The sequence below is a fragment of the Polypterus senegalus genome, chromosome 11, assembly GCF_016835505.1.
Source record: "Polypterus senegalus isolate Bchr_013 chromosome 11, ASM1683550v1, whole genome shotgun sequence".
In the NCBI taxonomy this organism is placed as follows: domain Eukaryota; kingdom Metazoa; phylum Chordata; class Cladistia; order Polypteriformes; family Polypteridae; genus Polypterus; species Polypterus senegalus.
Window position 1 is genome coordinate 113437710 of NC_053164.1, and position 23624 is coordinate 113461333.

At 35.9% G+C, this 23624-nt stretch overlaps 1 protein-coding gene across 3 annotated transcripts in view; it reads right to left on the reverse strand.

Moving 5' to 3' along the window:
- The window catches only part of si:dkey-82f1.1 (DENN domain-containing protein 2A), a 145753-nt gene that overhangs the window by 45891 nt on the left and 76238 nt on the right, over positions 1 to 23624 (reverse strand). For 2 of the 3 annotated variants that reach the window (XM_039769503.1, XM_039769502.1), the window contains exons 4-9: positions 12301 to 12428; positions 5540 to 5655; positions 2967 to 3161; positions 1484 to 1577; positions 772 to 822; positions 339 to 526 (exon numbers count right to left, since the gene is read on the reverse strand). In XM_039769503.1, the coding sequence (XP_039625437.1) occupies positions 339 to 526; positions 772 to 822; positions 1484 to 1577; positions 2967 to 3161; positions 5540 to 5655; positions 12301 to 12428 (772 nt within the window). The remainder of the gene's footprint in view (positions 1 to 338; positions 527 to 771; positions 823 to 1483; positions 1578 to 2966; positions 3162 to 5539; positions 5656 to 12300; positions 12429 to 23624) is intronic. The other variant, XM_039769504.1, reaches the window with a different exon arrangement.

Below are 23624 nucleotides of genomic sequence, written 5' to 3' on the forward strand. Positions count from 1 at the left end.
AAATTTAATTTCACTTAGTTATTAAAGTTATTCTGTTATCCAGTTATTCTAAAATACACCTTCATGCACAAGGCTAGTTCCCTATACTCTATTACCAATATGAATAGATGGATATAGATTTTTTTTTCTCAAAATTGGAAACCTTAAATCATTCAAACATCTATTACTAGATCAAGGAGCTTCATTTGTTTACTACCAAAATAATAAAAATTGACTTTTGCAAATGAGCTACGGTATTTTTCAGTCTTCTTCATGTTGGTATACAACATTACGAATTTTTTTTTGTTTTCTTTTTGAATCCCTTTAAACAACATGTAAATGACACTGAACTAACTTACCTTTAGTGGAAATTGCTGTGTGACCTCTGGAACATATGGTAACCCAGCTTGCTTCTTTTGCAGTGCAACCACCAAAAAATACTCAAAAAGTTTTCGTTCTTGTAGCTCATTAAGGTCCCTCTCTAGGGTGCGGTAGCGGCTACTATGCTTCAACAAGGACTGCACGTGTACCAGACGTTGGCTATGAGCTGTAGAAGGAACATGGAAGTACAAGGATAACCAAGACAACTCAGTGATAAAATAAACAGCCTCCCAAAAATGACATTACTTTCTCCAAGAAGGAAAAGTCTTACACCCATACAACATTGGACCATAGGTTATGCTAATATTTCTAACACTATATTAAGGTTTAATTTAAAAAGCTAAGCCATGTTTCAACAGTATAATTTTACCTGTTTTTTCTAATATGTTTTAAAGCTTGCTAACCCCTTACCTCTTAGCCTTTCTTCTGTGTCACTCTCAGATTCACTGTTTTCATCTGTAACTGAAAAATGCAAAATGAAAAACCTTATGATTCTTCACTTTACTTCACTTCACTGTGAACTTCTTGGATTCATAGGATTTTAGCCATATATAATTATGTACAATAAAACTGTATTACACATCACTTGGGAGACTAGTACAGACTAGAACAAGTACAGTAACTTGCCAAGGAACATCATTATATGCACCCAAGATATCTAAAGACAGTTTTATGCAGTAATGTTCTGTTAAAATTTGGTTAAACACATATTAGAAGGTTAATTGATTTATGGAATCAATTTCCATTTATTACATTTACCACACGACTTATTGAGTAACTTTTCCAAATTTCTATGTCTCATTAATTCATATATCTAGGACTTTATTTTTAAGTTTGTAGTTTATAGGCATGCAGCTTTTGAGTTTCTCTCAGTTTAATCTTAGAAAAACAATAATAACCATTTTATTAAGTGATACAATTTAGCCTTTTATGAATCTGATAGCTTTATAATATTTGCCAAAAGTAGCTAATACATTATTGAAATAATAATTAGGAGGAGGAGGAAACACAATAAATCAGGCAGTATATTCTACTTTGTGCTTTTATTTCTCACCAGTACAGTACACAATAAAAACGCTTCCTGCCATTTAGTCAAGGCTGCATTAATAACTGTAATCCTTACCTCTCCCTGAGCTGGAGTCTGTGGACTGAGAAACTCTTTTCATGCGTTTCTTTCCACTGCGTGCCTCATATATCCCATTAATCTTGAGCACCAGCTGAAATGAAATCATTAATTGTATTTACTTAAGAGAAAACAAGTATTTTACTGTCATAAAGTGAACAGTTTGAATTACATCATTGTCTAAAGATTTTACAATACCAGTATTCAGAGTCAGGTTTTTTGCAAACAGCCAACATCATACTTTTAAATCCCTTAAGGCTTTCTAGATAGGAAAACATTCTTTCTTTAGTAGATAAAATGTAACATTTTCAACATGAAAAACACAAAAGGATTAGACAGTCCTGGTTTTATCACTGTTACCGTTTACTACTAATATTCTAAATAATATAATTACTTTTTAACTCTGCCTGTAGCCTTCACTTTCACATGCTGCTATTTTTGCCTTTGGGCATGCTATTTAATAAGTTTCAGCACACTATTAATTACTAGAAAGCCATGCCACTATTACACTGAGTGTGATTATTTGTGCATTCTGTCACATATTTATCAGCTCTTGAGTTATGTTGTGAATTTTTGGATTTTTTGACTTCAGTTTCCTTTATTTGATCAAAAATCTCCTTATCTTATCTGACCATATTTCCTGCTTCAGCTGATTGTAAAATTGCACCTTAAATTCAATCCTTTAACAGAGCTGACTTGTACTTCTTGAAGTGTCATCAACTGCTTCACCTTTGTGGTCAATCCCACCTCCACAATGGAAAGATTTATGTCTTGGCAGTGGGAAACAACTAAAAACATTAACTCCATTACTGTTGTTTATTCTGCAATATTACACACATATTACATAATTCAAATGAATCTTATTAATATTGTAATGGAAAGAATTATCCAATAAAACCATACAATGTTAACTTTTATGGAATTTAAAACAGGGCCTAATGTGTGTGCTTTCTATTAAATAAAAAGAGTGAAAAGAAAATACTAAATTGCCTCTTTTTTAAATTTTCACAGATTAAATACATAGAAAAACAACAATTTCATAATGTTTTATGTCCATAATGTTTACTTGTTTTTTTTTATTACATCTAGTCCTTTTTGAATGATATACAGTACATGTTCAGGTAAGGTCTGGGAAAGAATTGCATATACACTAAATTAGTTCCAAGTTAATACATTTCTGCTAAATCATTCAAAAGTGACTCTCTGAACAAAAAAAGAGCTACAAAACAATATATTCTCTCTAAATACAGCACATGCTTCATATCATTGTTAAATAACAATCTTAATAGCTCTGATATTCTTAATGTGTCATTCATCTTGAGGTATGTAGAGAAATGGTAGTGCAAATATCCCCAATGGATTTGTCAGTTATAACTGGTAAATGTACTGTAGTTAATATTAGAAAAAATAGTTATATAACAGTAGGATATTTAATACATTAATATGCTCTTAAAACAATCAACATGTATCTTTGACAAGCCACCTTTGGTATCTTTTTCCGGCGTCGATTGTTGGGGTCCCCTGACAGGCAAGGAGTGTCATCAGGACTGCTAGGGGTAGAGGGTGGACTGGCTTTCAACGGGGAACTGCCACCAGTTTCCTTATTTGCCTTCCGCAATTCCAGCAACTTGAAGCTGCGGCGCTCAGAGTTTTGACGGAAAAATCCAGGTTTAGAAAGCTGTATAGTGTAAGAGAACACATAATTATATTTTATCAGCATAACTGATGTGTAAGGTGTATAACTTTACCTAAACAGTCTCAAGGTTTACATTGATGAAGTTTTATAATAGTAACATTATTAGAAAGTCAGTCAGTCATCATCCAACCCCCTATATCCTAACACAGGGTCATGGGGGTCTGCTGGAGCCAATCCCAGCCAACACAGGGCACAAGGCAGGAACAAATCCCCGGGCAGGGCACCAGCCCACTACTGAGTGACAATATTATTTGGACAATAATAAACAAAAAATACTATTTAAAATACTACATAAAAATACAATTTTACATTTTAACAGAATAAAACAGAAGTAAATATTACTTAGCATGGATTATTAAAAGCACATTGAAACAAAGTCTTTACAGTTTTCTTTAGTCACTGTTGCAGAGCTTTGCACAGACTCTGGAAGCTTGTTCCACAGGTAAGGTCCAATAGAACAAAAGGCTCAACTGCCCATTGCACACCATCTTTTTTGTGGAACAGCCAGGAGGTTAAGGGACCCAGAATGCAAAGAACTGATGGCTGTACAGTATATGTGATACATATGTCTTGAAGATAAATGAGGCAGTACCAGCCATTGTAGGGATGATAAAATTGGGGTTATGTGAGTGAATTTAAAAGTTTTGAGTAAAACAACTTTAGTACTCTTTTGGATATACTGTACACACAAAAAAATTACAGTAGTTAAGATGAGATGTGACAAAAGCATAAACTAACTTCTTGGCATCATGCATCTGTATAATAAGTCTAATTATCACTATATTCTGTAAGTGATAGCATGAAGTTCTGAACAAGGACACAATGTGACCTTGAAATGAAAGAGAAACTCAAATTTAACTCCAAGATTTGTTACCAATGAAGAAACAGGAATTAAGTAACAATCAATACTGATATGTTTTATGTTGGATTTTTTTTTTCTGACAAAGAATTCCCACAAGTATAATCACAGAGTTATTGCTATTTAACTTCAAGTAGCAATTGTTATTCATTAAATTCTGAATATCACTAAGACAGCAAGTGTATTCCGTTTGTAGAACATGGGCATTGGTAATGGTCTGGAGATAAATCTGAGTATTATCAGCATAACAGTGGAAAGACATGCTATGCTGACATAATATGTTGCCCAAAAGTAGCAAATAAATCAAAACAAAGAAGGGGTCAAATACAGACCCTTGCGGAACTCCAGAAAAAACACAGCTAGTTTTTGACTTATGTTTCCCTATTAACACAATCCTTTTAAACTCCAAGATCATCACACCCTTTGTATGGAAGGATTTACAGTAGAGAGTTTTACTAACTGAGTGAGCATGAATTTACAAACAGAAAGCAAAATTCATATTAAAAAAAGAGTTAACACGCATCTGATGAAGCTTTGTTTTATTTTTTTGGTGTCATATCAACTTTCACATTTTTTTAAATTATTTTAATCAACACAACATTCCTCTCTGCATTCCATGTTTTATAAATGATATCCTAAAGAAAATCCCCCAAAAAATTGTCTTTCTTTTGCTTAGTTTATCAGTGTGGTGCTTTCCAAACAACAGGCCCTGTATTGCTGAGAAGCTAAAATGTCTCCTCAATGAGAAAAAGAGAGCATTCAAATCCAGTGACAAAGAGGCTGTGAAGGACACACAGTAAGTTCTAAAGAAAAACATGAGTGAAGGAAAGGAATCTTACAAGTTAAAACATAAAACAATCTCACTTAGAATAACATGCAGGATATCTGAAAAGGACTGTGGTGCATATTTTCTACACCAAGACACCCCAATGTGCACCATTGTGCATATTATTGAGTTTTCTCCATAGGTAAGTGCACTACACGGAAAGCTGTTTCCGCCTACACCCTGCCATTATTAATAAACACCTCATCCTAAATTAGGATATGCACACTTTTGCCATTAGAATACAAGTTTGTTTTCTGTTAATCCAGGATTACAATCACCAAGATTGTCATCATAATTAACAAAGGGGCCATCATAATATGTACCACAACAATCATGACATATGGCTGACGGCTCAACAAGTGACAGGAAATAAGTCCAGTGTTTTTTTTCTTTTATTTATTTACTACTATTTAAATACTAAATGACAGGCAGATGCATGGGGAACTAATGCATGATAATGCTTCTAGACAGAAACTAGATGCCTTTATGCCTTTGTTCTTGGCTTTTGCATACAGTGAAATGTTATTTCTTTTTTTATGAAGTAAAACATGTAGTTTCACTACATATTCAATTTTGCTAAAGCATATCCTCATGTTAAATGCACTCGTCCATTGTGACTCTTTAATTTTGATATGAATCACCATTACTGTTATATGGACCATTATATTATATTACCTTGGTTGGGGTCTCTGGTGCAGAAGAAGGAGGAGACGATGGCAAAGCACACTTATTTCCGAGACAGCGACCTTCTGTGTCAATATCTTCATAAGGATTCTCTTTACATGGTGGATCTATGCAAACAAAAACAGAAAAGTACTGCATGAAAGTAAAAAGTTAAAAGTCAAAAGCATAATACAGACATTAGTCACACATTTCAAGAACTGTGGTATCATTTATAAAATACTGGTATTTTGAATGGGGAGTGCTTGGGCAATCAGAAGTTTAGAGTTCAGCACCAGGTAGTTTTCATAATTAACAAAATATGTCATTCTCTCCCACAACCTTGACACTTGCTGACATGTGAATGCAGTAATAGGCGCAGACACGTACTTATCTGTATCATCACTGTTTATTTAAACCCAAAATGTAATGCATTTAGACTGACTACAATAAGGAGAACTAAATGGCAGTCTCATGACATTTCTGAAGACAAAAGTGATTTACCAACCCCAAAACAGCATTCAACAAATATATTTACCAACTGTTCAAATGACAGCAAGGCTATTATGCTAAGAATAGAAAAACCCAATACAAGGTTTTGCCAGTGTCAGCCATTAAATGCCACTTCTGTATTCTATCATTTAAGGCTATTTTCATTTTCAAGTTAAGACTTTCAATTTTCCCCTATAACCTTGAAGGAAAAGCTTATAAAATATAGTTAATCTTTAAAAGCATTAAAAGAAAAGTATTCTGTGCATGTCTGAGTTTTTGCTTTGTCTAAACCCTTTTAAGATTAAACTTTTGGAGATATTCTAGAACAACAACCAGATGATTTAAAAAGTCCTTGGCATTGTAATGTCTATAAATTCTGTTTGTTTTTTTATTCTCTGAGCAAAAAAGATTGTTACTCTGTGGCTTGAATTCATATTTCCTATTTTCCAGACTGATTTTTAATGCTGGATTTTACAATTTATTATACTACAGCAATCCCTATACTATTCCTGTCTTCTTTAATCTATCTAAAGGATTTAGATAAAAATGTAACAAATAAGTTGGTTCCATTTTCAGATGGCACTGAATTAGATGGATTAGCTGATGACCAGTAAAAGCACTTGGGACTTGGACAGAAATCAGATATGACTACATATGTTTCAAATTAATTTTAATATAAAAATGAAATATTTTATACACTGAACGTATAAAATATTAGTTGCAATTACACAAACGGAGTCTGTTCTTAGAAAGTATATCTTCCAAAAAAGACAGTTTTCCACAAGTAGATATGGTAGTAATTAAAAAGTCTAGCTATCATGACAAATAATATTGTGCTCAAGTGGTTCCTTTAAATAATTTCAATCTGTGTGACCTCATTTGCTTTCTCTGGACAAAGGTCATTTCTTACATTCTTTGGTGGGTGATCATAATTTTTTCTAAGGAATGCCCTTGTGCTGTGATATCACAGGCTATGGTCAACTAGTGTGAATGTGTGTGGTCATCTTATTTGTGATCTAACCCCAACGATCCTGACAATAATTTTCCCCTTCTATAAAAAGCTGTTCAGAAGCATTCAAATTGTCAACTCTCCTGATTTCCCTGACAATGGGTACAAGCTCTGTGTTTTTGATGACTAATTTTGCTACTGCTGATTGTAGGGTTCTGTTTATTTTGTTTTTTACGGCACTATGGTGGCTTTTAATTTTTACAAGTTCAAGGTTTAGTTAATTTAGGCAGGCAGGCAGTCAATGCCTGTGCAGAGTCAGCACAGAGAAGTAAGGCCTTATCAAGGGACTACTAATTTTAGCAACTTTCCTTAAGTTAGCCTAAGAGCTAGTCAGGGATTTTTGTTCATAATAAGCTGTCTTTAATTTGGTGTCTCCCTGTCACAACTGAAAATCTTCACAATGGAGTTGCATGTTTTGTGTCACCAACAACTTCATTGCCATGCCTGTTGCGTTTGACATTAGCTTGCCAAGATGGAAATACATTCTCAAGAATGGTGTTATAAGGTTACAATATATTTAAAAATAATCAAACTCATATTCAAAGCAATACACATAAGTACCTGTGATTACAGTTGACTTTGAATCAGATAAAGGTCAATACTTATTAGTAAAGAAAGCATACCAATGTGATTTATTCATTCTTATTCTTACCTATTTCTAATTTGTTTTCTTTTCATGAATCTTTTTATTTGACATTATATAAAACCCTGTGACATATTTCTTTGTATGAAAATGTGCTGTATAAATAAATGTTGTTGTTGAGTGAGCTATACAGACCAATTATCTGTGGTAGGTAAAAAAGTGATATTGTTAAAACTAAATCTAAAGGATTCCAGTGATATACTGGCACCCTGTCTAGTGATTGTTCCAGCCTTGCACTCTAGGCTCCAGCTTCCTGATGACCCTGGTCAGGATAAAGCAGGTTTAGAAAATTAATGAATGAAAATGAAAAACCAATTTAGGTGACAAAGGCACAGTAAACATATTTCCTATAAATATTATGCAGGATATTTAGCTGGTCTTTTAGTCAGTACCCTTTTGATATACTGAGTATACAGTAAATTCCTTTTTTTATTTAATAAAGCATCTTTATTCCACAGTACTGCAAACTAGTGTTAATCAGTAGTTTAGTTTAGGCATTTTTTCTAAACCTCATGATTATGCTGTTGGAATACAAAACAAGTTTGGTTCTACTTAAGTTGACCACATCTGAAATACTGTGTGTAGTGTTGGTCTCTGTATTATAGGGTTGGTTCTACAAGTTCAAAGAAAAGCTACTAGACTAATTCCAACACAGCGGGTTATGAGTTATAGGTCTACAGTGGACATTTGAATGTACGGAACGAAAGAAGACAGAGACTGATACAAACAGAATTAAAAAAAAAATGATTAAGACTGTGGCACAGTGGTTAGCACTGCTATTTCTTGGTTGAAGAGTGCTTGGATGGAATACAGGCCTAGTCACTTCCTGCGTGGATTTTGCCTATTGTCACAGTGTTGTCATGCATTTTTTCCTCCTACCTCTCAAACACATCCATGTTAAATTAGACCAATACAAAGTATGCAAGAATGTGATGGGCCAGTGCCCAGTTCAACATTTGTTTCCATGTTGTACCCAAAGGGGCCTGTATGAATAGCAGCCCTCCACAACTAAGAACTAGAATTGCAGTTTAGAAAATAGATGAATGTATAGTTAAAGACAGTGGAGACTAGGTGTTTTTAGCTTTTCAGCTAGGATATAAAGAGGCATAGTTGGACAACTGATAAAATGTTTATAGAAAAGATACAAAATATTTCTTCAGAACCATAAATAAATAAAACAGTTTATCTAGAAGTGGAGATAAAAGTAGCTCCTTGAGGTCTTTAACACCTGAATTTCATATAATTTCTGGAAAAACTGGGTGAATATAAATTGGCAAGCTATATTTGCTTGTCTTTGTGCTCAAATTGCATAGATAGTCTTGCTGTGGTTCAAAATCTATTTGCAAGGTCGCAAAATAAACTAACGCAGTTGGGAGCTGCTTAGGCTGCAGGTAAAACATGCTATTGACAAATTTTAATTAGGCAGAAACAGAGAAAACAGCAGCCATCGTGGAAACAAAAGTTCAAATTCATGAGTCATAAAAAGAAATGAGGATTAGATTTATTAGTTGACAAGTTCAGAAGAAAATAACAAAGCAGGCATTCTGTCAGTGTATAAAGTGCAAGTAATTAGCATATTAATCAAGAAGAGGCAAAAACTCAATAACTGCTACATTAATAAAAATTTAAAGAACCATATGTGTGAGGTCAGAGACAAAAGGTACATGGATGGTGTGATCAGAGGTCAAAGAAATACATGAAAAGATGGGTGATGAGAAGATAATGTTAGACAGAATGTCACGTTCACTCTAGATATTTTAAACATCAAACATTCGCCGACTGAATCTGGGTGTTGTTTATAACAAATATCAGGGGAAAATGAAATACATTTACTGATCCAGTCCTCAGCATAGAACTGTTCAGTGGGTACACAGGTTTTAACATAATGTCCTTTCACCACCAGCTAGAATCTGATGGTACAGATGACATGAACATGCCAGAGCACACTGACATAATATTAGCACAAGCATTCATGCTGATGCAGCACAAACACCTTCTGCTTAAGACTGTATTTTTGTCAAAATTCATTTTTATGCATATAGCATACAACACACATATACAGGACTGCCACTGACTAATTTATTAATTATTATTTTGTACCCCAACATCTACTATCAAACCTGCCTAATCCATTTCAAGGTTGTAGAGGCTGGACGTTTTTCTGACAACATTACACTGTACAGAGTGATAAAATTCTTTTAATTAAAAAACTTTATTCAAGCTCTACATACTGTTTCTTTTAAAGTGAGCCCTTCCCTTCTTTGTCTTTTCCACTCCAAATTAATTTGTACAATATCTTTCTCTATTTCTTCAATAAATGGTTCCATTTCATCTGCAGAATTAAAGCAACTGAGACTCATTAAAGTAAAGTTACAGAGATTTTATCTCCAATTTAAACTACTCAGTAAACATAGGCATTTCAATACAAAAGTTTATTTTTGGAAAGAGAGAACTGACCTGTGGTGGTTATTAAGGGCAAGTCTGACTCTCAGTTACAAAAAGCCAGAGACATTAGGCAGGAAGCAACCCTGAAGGAGACGCCAATTGAAACACACACAATGCAGTACACTTCTTTTCCTCTCAGGCAGTGGAGTTCAGCTTTTTTATTTCCTTTTGTGGCCATGTGCCAGTAAATAGCAGTGTACCCTTACATTTTCACAAATTCACACTAAGTGTGGTAAATAAAAACCCATGTAAAATTCAATGTTTATAAGCACGGCTTTCAAAAATGAATCATACCTTTATGAAATGGATGAAGAAATCAGACAGTTAAAAATGAATAGTTATTACATTGGTTGGAATCAAAACCAGCAGGCACAGTGGTACACCAGGAATGATTTTAGGAAACATTTGCCATATGTTCTTGAAAGGTAATCACCATGGGCCTCATGCATAACGCCGTGCGTAGAATTCGCACTATAACATGACGTAAGCACAAAAACCGAAATGTGCTTACACAAAGAAAAATCCAGATGCAGGAATCTGTGCGTACTCCAGCTTCCGCGTTCTTCCGCTCAATAAATCCCAGTCAGCGTGAAAAGTAATGCTCGTGCACGCGCGTGCTGTCCCGCCCAAACTCCTCCCAGAATTACGCCTCTTTGAATATGCAAATCAATATAAATAGCCCTTAAGCTCAGCGTTCTGTAAAAAGACAATGGGAAAAGCAGGGGGGAAAATATAAGAATTTCAGCGAATACCAAGTGGAGGCAAAGGAAAAATATACTATTTGTTGATTTAATCAGTGGAATAAACAACAAAAGGAAGTTGATCGAGAGACATAGCATGTCGGAGAAACTCGAAAGCTCAAGTTCACAAAGTCACAAGGTGCCAAAATGAAAAAGACACATATCAAAGTCGCCGTGAAAAGGCAAGTTGTAGCCCACCATCTGAGCTTATTAGGGTACAAACAAAAAAAAAAAAAATAGGCACACAGTGTGAAAAAAGCAAGAAATGTCAACTTTAATCTCGAAATTTCCACTTTAATCACGTAGTTTATTTTGGCATTAAAGTAGAACATCATAAACTTCATCTTAAAATTGTTTAATTTACTAGTTTCTCAAATCCCATTGCAACTAAAGTAGCATGTTAAATACTTTGTTTTGTATTTGTTCTTCTATGTGCTCTAAGTGTGTGAATCACTACATGCTTCCGGGCTTTCTCTTCCTCCGACAGGACACAGAATCCATTACATTCATGATATTACAGCTCTCTGAATAATTAAAATACTGAGATGTATATGTGATATCATTTTCATGATGATAGGAGTTAAATCATGTTATTAAACATGGAAACACGATGGCACAGTGATTGTTCATGTCTCACACAAGATGCTGCTGCGCCATACGCGACCTTCGATGAAATAATTTATTGTAGCAGTACTGTCTCTTTCAAACGTACTAACCTCCAATTCCTGTCCTTACTTTTCTTTCCCCAAATACCCAATCGCCACACAATCAGCTCTGTAATAGACATTAAGCCATCTGTAAGCTTACAACGATGATTCTTCAAAACGTTTATGGAACACTGAAATATCTTCATAGTACGTGTTTAATTATTCTATCCATCTATTCTTCCAGTGTCGCACCAGCCTCAGCAAATATACAGTGCGCAAGGCAGGAACAATATGTGAACTTGCTAGCGCTGCAGCAACATGCCCTCACATGTTTAATTATTAACAATACGGATTATTTAAATTAAGTTACAGTTTTATCTGTATAATATAATCAACATATTTTGCTGTATTTCATCTTAAAAATGATATTGTCTTTATTCTAAGAAATAAAGGGTAACCACACAGGAACAGTAGCACTGCTTTGATGCTGGGTGCCGTCAGTCTGCAAAACCGAGCGGAGAACTTGCGTATGACAGGGTATGAGGTACCGTGGAAAAGTGTGTGGCTTCACGCCAAGTGTAGGTTTTAAACATCGCGATTTGAACGTGGAAACGTTCTTACGTAACATTTCTGTGTGTACGCACCAGTTATGCATGAGGCCCCATGCCTGTCAGGATATAACAAAGTAAAAGCATGTGCACATTTACTTCATGGAGATTCTAATAAGTAAGAAAGATGTTCCCTGAAGTTCAGAGAAAATTAAACCCTCTAAAAAATAACAAGAGATGTAAAGTAATTACCTAAAATGTCTTCGTAGACATTCTCTTCTGATAAAGTGCGTGTGAGAGTAAGCTTGGATTGGGCATACCAATCTACACGGCAGCCCTCGGCTGAAGACTGAAGGACATCCTCAAACTCATAGGATTTCCTAGAAGATGAAAACAAAAACAGGAAATGTCAGATAGTAGCTGAGGTTACAGTTTTTGACATTTTAAGGGTTACTAAAAAGGCTAGAAAAGATGACACCACAGCTATACAGTAAGTTCTGAGTTTGAAACCAAGCCCAGTCATCGTTCATGTGGATTTTGCACGTTGTTTTGGTGACCTCATGAGTCTTCTTTTGTTATTCCAGTTACCTCTAACCTCACAAAGACATGCATGTGAGGTACCCTGGTGTCTGTAAATGTGCCTGTTGTCAGAGAGTGTGGATGAGTGCTATTCAAAGTAGTGGAGTTTATCCTAGGGTTGTTTCCAGTCTTAAAACATATACACAAAACTAACTTAGAACACTGGTGATAAAATGTTATTCATTTTATTATATCTGTGCTCCTGAAAATAACAGTAATTAGCAGTAATTTATAGTGTCTCCACATCATACTCCAATGAAGAAGTGACAGGTGAATTTATATTACTTTTCTCATGTCTCTATGATGATTAGTGTTATTTTACATTCTTGCTCAGTTTTTACAAATATGTATTAAAATGTACAATATTAAATAATTATCCAATGAATCTCTATCAAGATTAGCCAAGCACATTGAACCTACTAAAAAAGATAAAAAACAAACCAAACAGAAATGCTACTACACTGCTGCAGACTTCATCAGAACATTTTACAACAAACATCAGATTTTTAAAACCAAAACTACTTTTTTCTTTCTTTCTTTCTCTCTTTCTTTCTTTCTTTCTTTCTTTCTTTCTTTCTTTCTTTCTATTACACTTGAATAATTAAACAACATTCATTTGCTTTTTTACCATGTATCAGACATCTTGTTTCTGAAAACATAACATCAATCCAATTTGTTCTCAGCTGGAAGGAAAGGGGAAATGGCACATGGTGGCATTGGAAAAGGAAATTTTGTTCCTTTATCTTTTTTTCTGACCAAGTAAGTGATCATCAATGGAATGGACTGTAAGAAACACACCAAAATGTGTGTTTCTTTAAGTAAATGTGTACCATAAATATCTTAAAAGAATGACATGGACTTTAGTGAATTCCTAAATGATATTATTTAAGTAGGGTGGCACGGTGGTGCAGTGGGTAGCACTGCTGCCTCGCAGTTAGGAGACCCGGGTTCGCTTCCTGGGTCCTCCCTGCATGGAGTTTGCATGTTCTCCCCATGTCTGCATGGGTTTCCTCTGGATACTCCGGTTTCCTCCCACAGTCCAAAGACATGCAGGTTAGGTGCATTGGCGATCCTAAATTGTCCCTACTGTGTGTGTGTGTGCCCTGTGCTGGGCTGGCGCCCTGCCTAAGGTTTGTTTCCTGCCTTGCACCCTGTGCTGGCTGGGATTGGCTCCAGCAGACCCCCGTGACCCTGTAGTTAGGATATAGCGGGTTGGATAATGGACAGATGGATATTATTTAAGTATGTTTCTCTTGTAATACATCACAAAAGCCCATCAGAAGATTTTCATTTGCAAGGTGCAATAACAGTTCTGTGAGCATGCAGACAGTGTTATTTTCCATAAACATATATTTTGTTTTAAATGAATCTCAACACCCATACCTTACATAGTTAGGAGAGCTATGCTAACACAGAATCCAATTGGAGGTAGTTCCTCATACACTAAGACATCAACAAGGTGTCCAGCTTGTCTATTTCAGAAGTTCATTAATATTTTTTATCAAATTGTGGAAAAGCTTTGGCTGTTCTTTGTTTCTAATTTCAAGCAAAAAAAGGTCTGTTTTTCCTACAGAAATATAGAGGAAAGATTAGGAGTCTTCCATCTGTGCACTATAAGAAGACAAGTGAGCAGTGAAGCAAAAAATATCACAGAGTGTTGTCCCATCTGGTGTTACTGTGAATAATGCTATTAGAAGATTTGGATTATTTGTAAATCTAAAGCTATCTGTCAGATAAGTGAAGATTGCTTTTTCCAATATGATCTGAGTGTAGAGGATCCCCAAGAGGGACAGGTACTTGTCACTCTTCACAAAGTTATTGCAAATATAACTATTAGATATGAGTACTGCTCTGAGACAATTAAAGAAAACTGCTCCATCTTAATCTGATGTGCAAAACTATTTACTGGAAATAACACGCTCTTACTGAAATTATTCCTGAACCCAGAGAATCTTTATAGAATTCCTCTAATAGATTCAACACATGTGGCAGTGATCAATATGGATCATCAAAGTACAGCAAAATATCATCAGAGCACAGATAATTTTTGTTGTTCCCCTATAAAATCTTTAATCTCTGACTGTTTAAAAAGAAATATTCCAGATGTTCACTATAACTGTTTTTATTAGCATCATCATAAAGTATGGTAGAATTTTACTTTCCCTTGTCTTGTTGGTGAACAAATACGTCATGTTCCTTTAACATAAAATCTTCAGTTTTAAATTTGTTTGCAAATGTAAAGGCACTCTGATGTCTGCCAGTGTCATAGAGACAATTCAGACTAGTAAAGCAATGCTAAAATTTTAAGAGTGAATTTTTGATCAATAACACACAAGATATCACATCATATAAACAAAAATTTAAAAGATGTAGTTAGAGAGCTTGTCGACATGCATCTCACATTTTGTTCATGATAAAATTCATACAATTGTACTTTAAAAAGTGTAAAATTAGTTTATTTTGGCATCAGAGGCTGGCAAAGTGTTGCATTTAGATTCAACATGCAAGTAAGAATTTTACTGCACTCTCTACACATGGCAATATTACACTACTACATTTGGAAAGTAGTAAAAAATGACAACCAACATACACTCGTCTTAAAGCCAATATAGGGTTTTTAGTAATCCAACACATATATCTGTGAGTATGTGATAAACCTTGGAGTACTAAGAGGAAAATGAAGATAGAAGAGGAATGTGCAAACTCCACACAGACAATGAGCAGGAATTTGAATGCATGACTTTGGCAGTAATGCAAACCACAGATTATCAATATCGTACTGAATTTTGATTCCATGCTTGGAATTACATTGTGCCAATGCAACGTATAACTGCCCGTGAGTGAATATCATTTCTTTCTCTCTATAAGAGATATGTCTGACAATAGCATTCACACAAATAAAAAATTATTTCTCTCGTGGGATTTCACTTTCACCAAACAACAAATCTTTCAATTCTTGTGGATAGGCCACTTCATTCGGAAGAAACACTACTTTTATTTGCATTGATGGCAACACAAATAACGCGATCTACAAGTCTGTAACTTAAAGTTTAAATCCAAACAAAATATTCAATCTCTTTTCGCTGTTCTGTTATTTCACCGAGTAATATTTTCCATTTGTTTGCGCTAATGCGATTTTTACTATCCTTTTTTTGAGCCTTTCAAATTTTCATACGTCCATTATCTCTAACCTGCTCTGTATGTGTAGTGCGGCAATGTTTTTTGAATCTTTTAATTCTAGCAGATACACCTCTTCATTGGGAAGAAACACTATTTTTTTTTCCCTGATGGCAACACGAATTAGATGATATATAAGTCTCCAACTTAAAGTTTAAATTTGAACAATATATTCAACCTCTTTATGCTGTTCTGTTATTTCACAGAGTAATAATTTCTGTTTGTTTGCACTAATGCTATTTTTACTATCCTTTTTTTGAGACTTTCGAATTTTCGTACTTCCATTATCTCTAACCTGCTCTCCATGTGTACCGTGCCAACATTTTTTAATTCTTTACAACGTTGTACTTTGTCATCTACTCTTTGTTTTATTTCTGGCCCTGGGCGTGATTAAATCTCTTTGCACAAAGACTCGTCTCGCGGGACGTGAAAGTGTCTCTGTGAGAAAATCACGTTTTGTCTCCTTCCAACCTTCCAAGATTTTTTTTTATAATAGAGAGAAATGTAAAATAATATGAATAGGTCAATGGCAAATGGCTATTAAAATTTTATTTCCCCTTCATTCTTATTTTACACAATGTAATCTTAAAATTACTTTTGTGTGATATTATATGGTGACTGGTTACTTTTTTGTTAGTTTTTTCAAAAGTGTTTAGCATGTGTAACCAGATTTTACAAACTTTTACTATATGGAGTTTTAGTTACTTGGTTTTGTGAATATATTCAAGGAGAATTAAAGTACAATAAATCACTAAGGTTGGTTTAAGTGCATTTAGCTTGTTGTTGTACAAAGGTTTTTTTTTGTATTTTTTTCCAGTTTTCCAGTTGTTTTTTTCCTAGCTCGGCAGGAAACAGATAACTAATTTCAAGTCGAACCGGAAGATGTGTGCAAAAGGCAAAATAAAACAAATAAAATATAAATGAAGTGACCAAAACCCAGATGAAAGGCAAGAATCACTGTCAAAATTCAGGCAAGTCAAAAACCAAGCAAAACATGAAAATCAGTAACAAAGAAAGCAAAGAGTTAGCGTGTTGAGTGAGTGTGTGAATAAAGAGTGTAATATGGGTGGCTACAAACTGGTCTTAACCTAGAAAAATGAAAAGTGAAGTGGATCTTAAAATGTGATGGAAAAAATAAAGTATAGGAAACCAGCATTTAATTACTTATGGGTCAATAAACCTAGAAGCTAGTTTTTGAGACAGTACTCTAAGCCAAATATTTCGGGTTGCTAAGCACACTCTTTGTCAAAATTTTAACATTTTTGCACTTCTTGTCTGCAATGCACTCCATAGATAATCCTGCTTTGCTTAAATTCCTACAAATAATCTCCCATTTGATATAAAAGTTACTAAAATAATCCTTAACACATGGAACATTACATGGAGAGGTTGCTGATTCAGACTAATGAGGACGAAATCCATACTAGCATTCAAATGACGACATTTTTATGGACGAATGAAGTAGAACACTTCTGGAAAATTCTTCTGTGGGCAATATATCAGCCCAATCATCTTGTTCAGAATTTACAGTACAGTGTAAATATCTTCCAGGTCTTGGTTTATCCTTTCAGTTTGAGTATTGGCTTTCATATGATACCCAGATGTCAAGTATACCTTGCACCCAAACTTCTCACTCAAACCCAAACACTTTCCAAAACTTGGATATGAACTGTGGACCCCTGTCCAACACAATGGAAGATGGGGATCCATGAAGGCACACTACTGTTTGTAAAAAAACGTCTGGCAGTAATTTTGCTGATCATAGCCCTTTGAGTGGAACGAAGTGAGTGCTTTTACCGAATCTATTAACTATAACGATAATAGTGGTATATGGTTTGGAGGGAGGCAGATCTGTGACGAAGTCTATGGAAATGTTTTCTCAAGGATGGAATGGCACAGGAAGAGGCAGGAGCAATCTCAGCAGGGGTCCAGTTTTTTTTTTTTTTTGATTGACAGGTATCGTAAGCTGCAGCATAGTTCTTGACATCTGTTTCCAGCCTGTCCACTAAAGTGTTGTTTTTAACAAGTTCCTCTTCTGGGCCACCTCTTGGTGTCCAAACATAAGCAACTGATGGCACAGATCTTGTGCCCACTCTGTCAAATTAGTAGGCATGAAAAGTTTTCCTGCTGGTATTTTTATAGTGGTATTTGTCTGACCTTGAACACTACGCAACCTGATTCAAAATTTCTTCCATATCTGGTACATTAAGTAAGCCAATATTTTTTTTCTGTGGCAATAATAGATGTCTCACAAAAAACATTGGGTTTGTGAATGTAGGAAAGGGCATCTGTCTTTTCATATTTCCTGCCAGGGCGATATGTTAAAGTAAAATGGCATCAGCTGAAAAATAAAGCAAATTGAGCCTGGCAAGCATTTATTCTCTTTGCAGATTTTAAATACATTAAATTTTTATAATCAGTATGGATAACAAAAGGAAATTTTGCTTCCTCTAAATAATGATGTCACTCCTCCAAAGCCAACTAAATTGCCAACAGCTCAAGGTTTCCTATGACATAGTTCCTCTCAGTAGAAATTAAAAGACACATGAATGAGTAACTCCTGTTTTGGGACATCTTTGAGACAGTATAGCTTCAGTTCCGATAGTGGATACATCTACTTCTATGATAAAATTCAGTATTTGGGTGACATAAGATGGGAGCAATGGTAAACAAATGCTTTATATGATCATAGGCTTCATTTGCCTCCTTCGTTCACTGAAATGTTTTATGAGTTTTCCTCATAAGCATATAAGCATATAATATGGTTAATAAGGATATAGGAGTTTTAACAGAAATAACTCTTTAATAAACAGTCTATCATAATTTACAAAACTGAGAAATCTCTGAACTTGTTTAACACTCTCAGGTGGTTTCCAATCCATGATAGTGGAGATCTTGGTATTATCCATTGCTAAACAAGTCTGTGGAATTTCATATCCCAAAAACAAAATCTTTTCCTGGTGAAACTCACATTTTTCTAATTGAACAAGTTTATTCTCACAGAGACGGTGAAGAACTTCTTTATCATGTTTCACATAAGTGATTAAGTCCTTAGAGAAAATCAAAATATCACCTGTATTTACTAATACACACTATCCCAAAAAATCTCTAAAAATGTCATTAACAAATGACTGGAAAATGGGTGGAGCATTAAATAATCCATATGGCATTACTCTGATTTTACAATGTCCAGACATAATATTAAAGGCAGTTTCCTATTCGTCCCACCCACATTCAAATAAGGTTATATACACTTCTTAAGTCGAATCTATATATATAATTCACTAAGGCAAGACAACCATGGAAACCACGCCGCAAGGGGCGTGGATTCACTAAGCCGCCGACAAGTGAGACACCTATGGCGCACGCAGGAAGGAGCCACACCCACCAACTCCAAGACCATTGGATACGACGACAACTCACAGAGCCACGGTCACCAACTCGGACGCGACGACACAGAAAAACGGGCGTCATTTATATTCGTCTGTCGTAGAGGTCACATGCAGCTCCAACCCCCGTTGACTGTTAATAGAGGCATGTTTCTCGCGGAGGTGAATTGCCATATGCGGCATGTAAAACTATTTGCGAGGGGTATCCCATGGGATCCTTAAAACGTTCCTTTACAACTGAGGTTAAAACACAATGAAGTGAGCAGTCTTTAAAAAACGAGTTTTCGGTTACGACGCACGACCGCGTGCATTATAGTAAACTGTTTTACACGCTACATACAGCAATTCGCATCCGCGACAAACATGCGTCTTCTTAGATACTCCTGCACTTTGTACACACCCCCCTCCCACCGTGGTCGGGTGTCTTGGTGGATTATATATAGAAAGGCAGCCAAAACCGCACAGAGCAATGAAAAGTCTACTTGAGTCACAGGTGCATCTGGACTGTACAAAGACGACAACGACTCGAGTGACGAGTTGGAGGTGGGCACATGAGCAGGCAGTGTATACTGAACGAGAAATCGGCAGACTAGCATGAAGGAGGGAGCGGAGTGGATGTCCTTCTCCTCTCCTTCCGTTCCACGCTGAGCGGCGCACGGACGATTGTGTGTTGGTTCGTTCCGTGCATTGGTTAAAACCCAATGAAGGAAGCAGTCTTTAAAAACCAATAAGCCCTGTGCCTCTGTTTCATTACCGTCTCACCTGCTTCACCAATGCAGGCCCGCAACAGCGATCCGGTGTCATTCCCATGATCCGCCGGGCAGCCAACCGGGTAACCAAAGTCTTTGGGTTCAGGGGGGAGTATGGTTACAAAGCTGAAACTTAAAGGAATTGATGGAAGGGCACCACCAGGTGTGGAGCCTTTCGCTTCATTTGACTCAACACAGGAAACCTCACCTGGCCCGGACACGGACAGGATTGACAGATTGATAGCTCTTTCTCGATTCTGTGGGTGGTGGTGCATGGCAGTTCTTAGTTGGTGGAGCGATTTGATTGGTTATTTCCGAAAACGAACGAGACTCCCGCCTGCTAAATAGTTACATGACCCAACAGCGGTCGGCGTCAAAAGGCTTTCAGCCACGTGAGATCGAGCATTAACAGGTCTGTGATGCACTTGTATGTCTGGTACTGCACGCGCGCTACACTGAATGGATCAACGTGTGTCTACCCGGCGCGGGGGGGGCGTGGGTAAGCCGTTGAACCCCATTCGTGATGGAGACCGTGGCTTCCAATTGTTCCCCACGAACAAGAAATTCCCAGTACGTGCGGGTCATACACTCGCACTGATTACGTCCCTGCCCTTTGTAAAGCCCCCCATGGTCGGGTGACTTGGTGGATTATACATAAAAAAAAAGCAGCCAGAACCGCAAAGAACAATGAAAAATCAACGTGGAAACCGACTGAGGCGGTGTTTGGAAAATTAACAGTCAACGTGACTCACACGTGCGTGTGGACTGTACACAGACGAAAGCGACTCAGGTAGGGAGTTGGGGGCGGGCACATAAGCGGGCAGTGCGTACTGAATGAGCGCCGTTCAACCCCGTCCTTCGCTTTGGAAGGAGAAGGCGCGACGGCGCTCCTCCGGTTTTCAGTCACGGACAATTGTATGTTGGTTCATAGCGTGCATTGTTGCAATGTTACTTTTCTTGGTGGTTTATTAAATTACGGATTTTTCAAATGTTTATTTTTTCCTCTGTGCTTAAAAATCATTTAAAAAGCGTCCTGATTATGCGGCGTAGCGGGTTGGCTAGTTTTAAATAAACACCGTAGTACCTTGATTCAGAATAGAAGATATAAGTGGTAAAAAGGAATTTCTTTTGTGGGTAATTCTGTTTAGCTGTCTGAAATCAATACAGAGCTAAAGACAACAAAAAAGCCAGCTCCTATTGGTCTATTGAACGGGGTTATAAAACCATTCTGCAGCTTTCAGTGATATATTGTTCCATAGCTTTTTTTCTGGTTGTGACAAAGTGTAAACTTTCCCTTTAGGTAATGGAGCCTCTGGCACTAAATCAATGGAGCAATCATAGTCCCAGTGTGAAGGTAACACTAGGGCTTGTTGCATATTAAATAGATCAACATATTCAGAATATTCACAAGGCAGGATTGATATTGTATTACAAATGACTGGTCTTGGTATGGTTCTCAAGCAATTCTGAACACAGTACAAGCCCCATTGCACAAAATATTCAGTCTCCCAGTTAAAAACAGGTTTGTGCTTGTGTAACCAGGGGTATCTAAGGATTATTTGAGGCAAAGGACACTGAATAACACAAATTAACAATGACTCTTTGTGAAAGATTTCTATTTTGATTGTGGCAAAAAATTGACAACTTTTCTAGTGTATGCATATTTTTTCTTGGATTTCTGAAAATACAAAATGGCCTCCTTATTTCTGCCTGAAAGAGATTCTTTTTTTGGTATGACTAAAAGTGATTTTTCTGAAAAGACTGCCAAGTATCTTTTAAGGCTCCAAATTTATTACTGAGAGCAGCAAGACAATAAAAAGTAGAAACAAAGATGAAATGAAATTTCATAGTGCTGTTTAAATTTTAAATACAGATGTCAAATGTTCTGTATATTAAAAAAGCAACTTTGCTGTTGCAATTGAAAATCCAGTAAATGACTGCAGTGCAAGTTTGTTTAGCAGTTCTAGTTCATAAAACAGTACTCAAGACAGAGTATAATACTCCAAACATTTAGCATAAAATAATTTAATGTACATGTAGTATGCCATTTTAAAGGATTGTTTTTACATTCTTTAAGGTGTTTATTTAAACAATTAACATTTTTGAAACCTAAAATTTCTAAAAGAAGCTTAATCATTTACTGTAAAAATCTAAGCTGAAACAACTCCAGTTATATTAATATTCTATAAGTATTACATATGGATAGCCCCCAGTGGTCTTCATGAATGATTTTACTGTTAAAGCTAACATTGCTGTAGAGTGACAGGTTAATACTAAAGAACCTGGAAGGTAAAGTAGGAAGGATGACTGGCAAGATAGTTGACAACTTCTATTTTACATCAAAGGGCACTCAGTTAAGACACTTGGTAAGGTTTCTTGCTTTAACTTGAAGGATGTGGCATCATTCAAGCAGCCAAAAGGAACCAGAGACTTTGTTGACAAAATTAAAGCACAGCTAAGGCACAACATTCTATTTAGGTCTATGATTTCTGTACTAATCAAACCTACAATCTTTTGTACAAAGTGCTATATACATTTCTGGGCCAAAAACAGTCTCAGGATAGTCTAAGAGGAGGCCTGAACAGTAGTTGAGAAGGAGCAAGCGAGCAAGATGCTTTGGATGTGTCAGAAAGGAATGCAAATGAAAACGAAACAGGCCATGGACATTACAATTCCTTTGTTTCTTCCCTAGAGCCGTTAGCCTTGTGGCATGAAACCTTTTATCTCTGGAATCTATGGCAGCCTACCTAGCAGATCAAATTTTCTTTAGTACCAGGGAAACTCCCTTTCTTACACCCAATGTCGGTGGGATATGCTTCTGTTGCCTGCATCTCTGTATTGCAAACACCAGGTCATGAAATTAAAATTTTCCCATTATTACAAAAAGAATAATTATCACAACTATTTAAATGTTCAAACAAACTGCATTAGTACTTTAGTAATCTTGCTAAATGATAAATATGTAATCTGGAGAAAAATCAAATAATTCAGAATATGTGCACATTCTGCAACTTTCAGAAATATTTAGCAACACTGATGATAGAATGTAATTACATGCATTAATAGGGTACATAATGTCCATGTTTTAAAAGTATTTTTACATACAATAGAGGTAAAAACTCAGCCCATATACTGTATGCTTGTGGTGTCTGAAATGGCTTTCATAGATACGAGATTCCAATTCAAGTGATGTAAAAATGTAATTGATTTACATACTATTGCTAGTTGTTAGTTGAAGAGGGTCTGTGACAAACTGTATTTCATATTTCTTTAATGTAAAAAAGAAATGTCGGATGTACAGTTAAAACAAAGGAGAAACAAAGATGAAATAAAATTTCATAGTGCTGTTGAAATTTTAAATGCAGATGTCAAATGTTCTGTAAATGTTCAAGTAACAAGGTAAAATTGTTGGCATATGATGTATAGGAGATCACTGTGACACTTATTCATTGAAAATTAAATCTATAACACAATAAATTGTGGATAAAGTGGAGTCTTCTGAGTACTTTTTGAATGTATTACAGGGTCAGTGAAATACTGAATCATTATCCTATGTGGATAATGCACTTGAGAATTTGTTTATACATAAATACCGATTCCATGTTTATTCACTGTAGGCAGAATTACTTACTGAGACAAGCTAAGAAGCTACTTTCCTCTTCTATTAAGTTATAAATAAGTA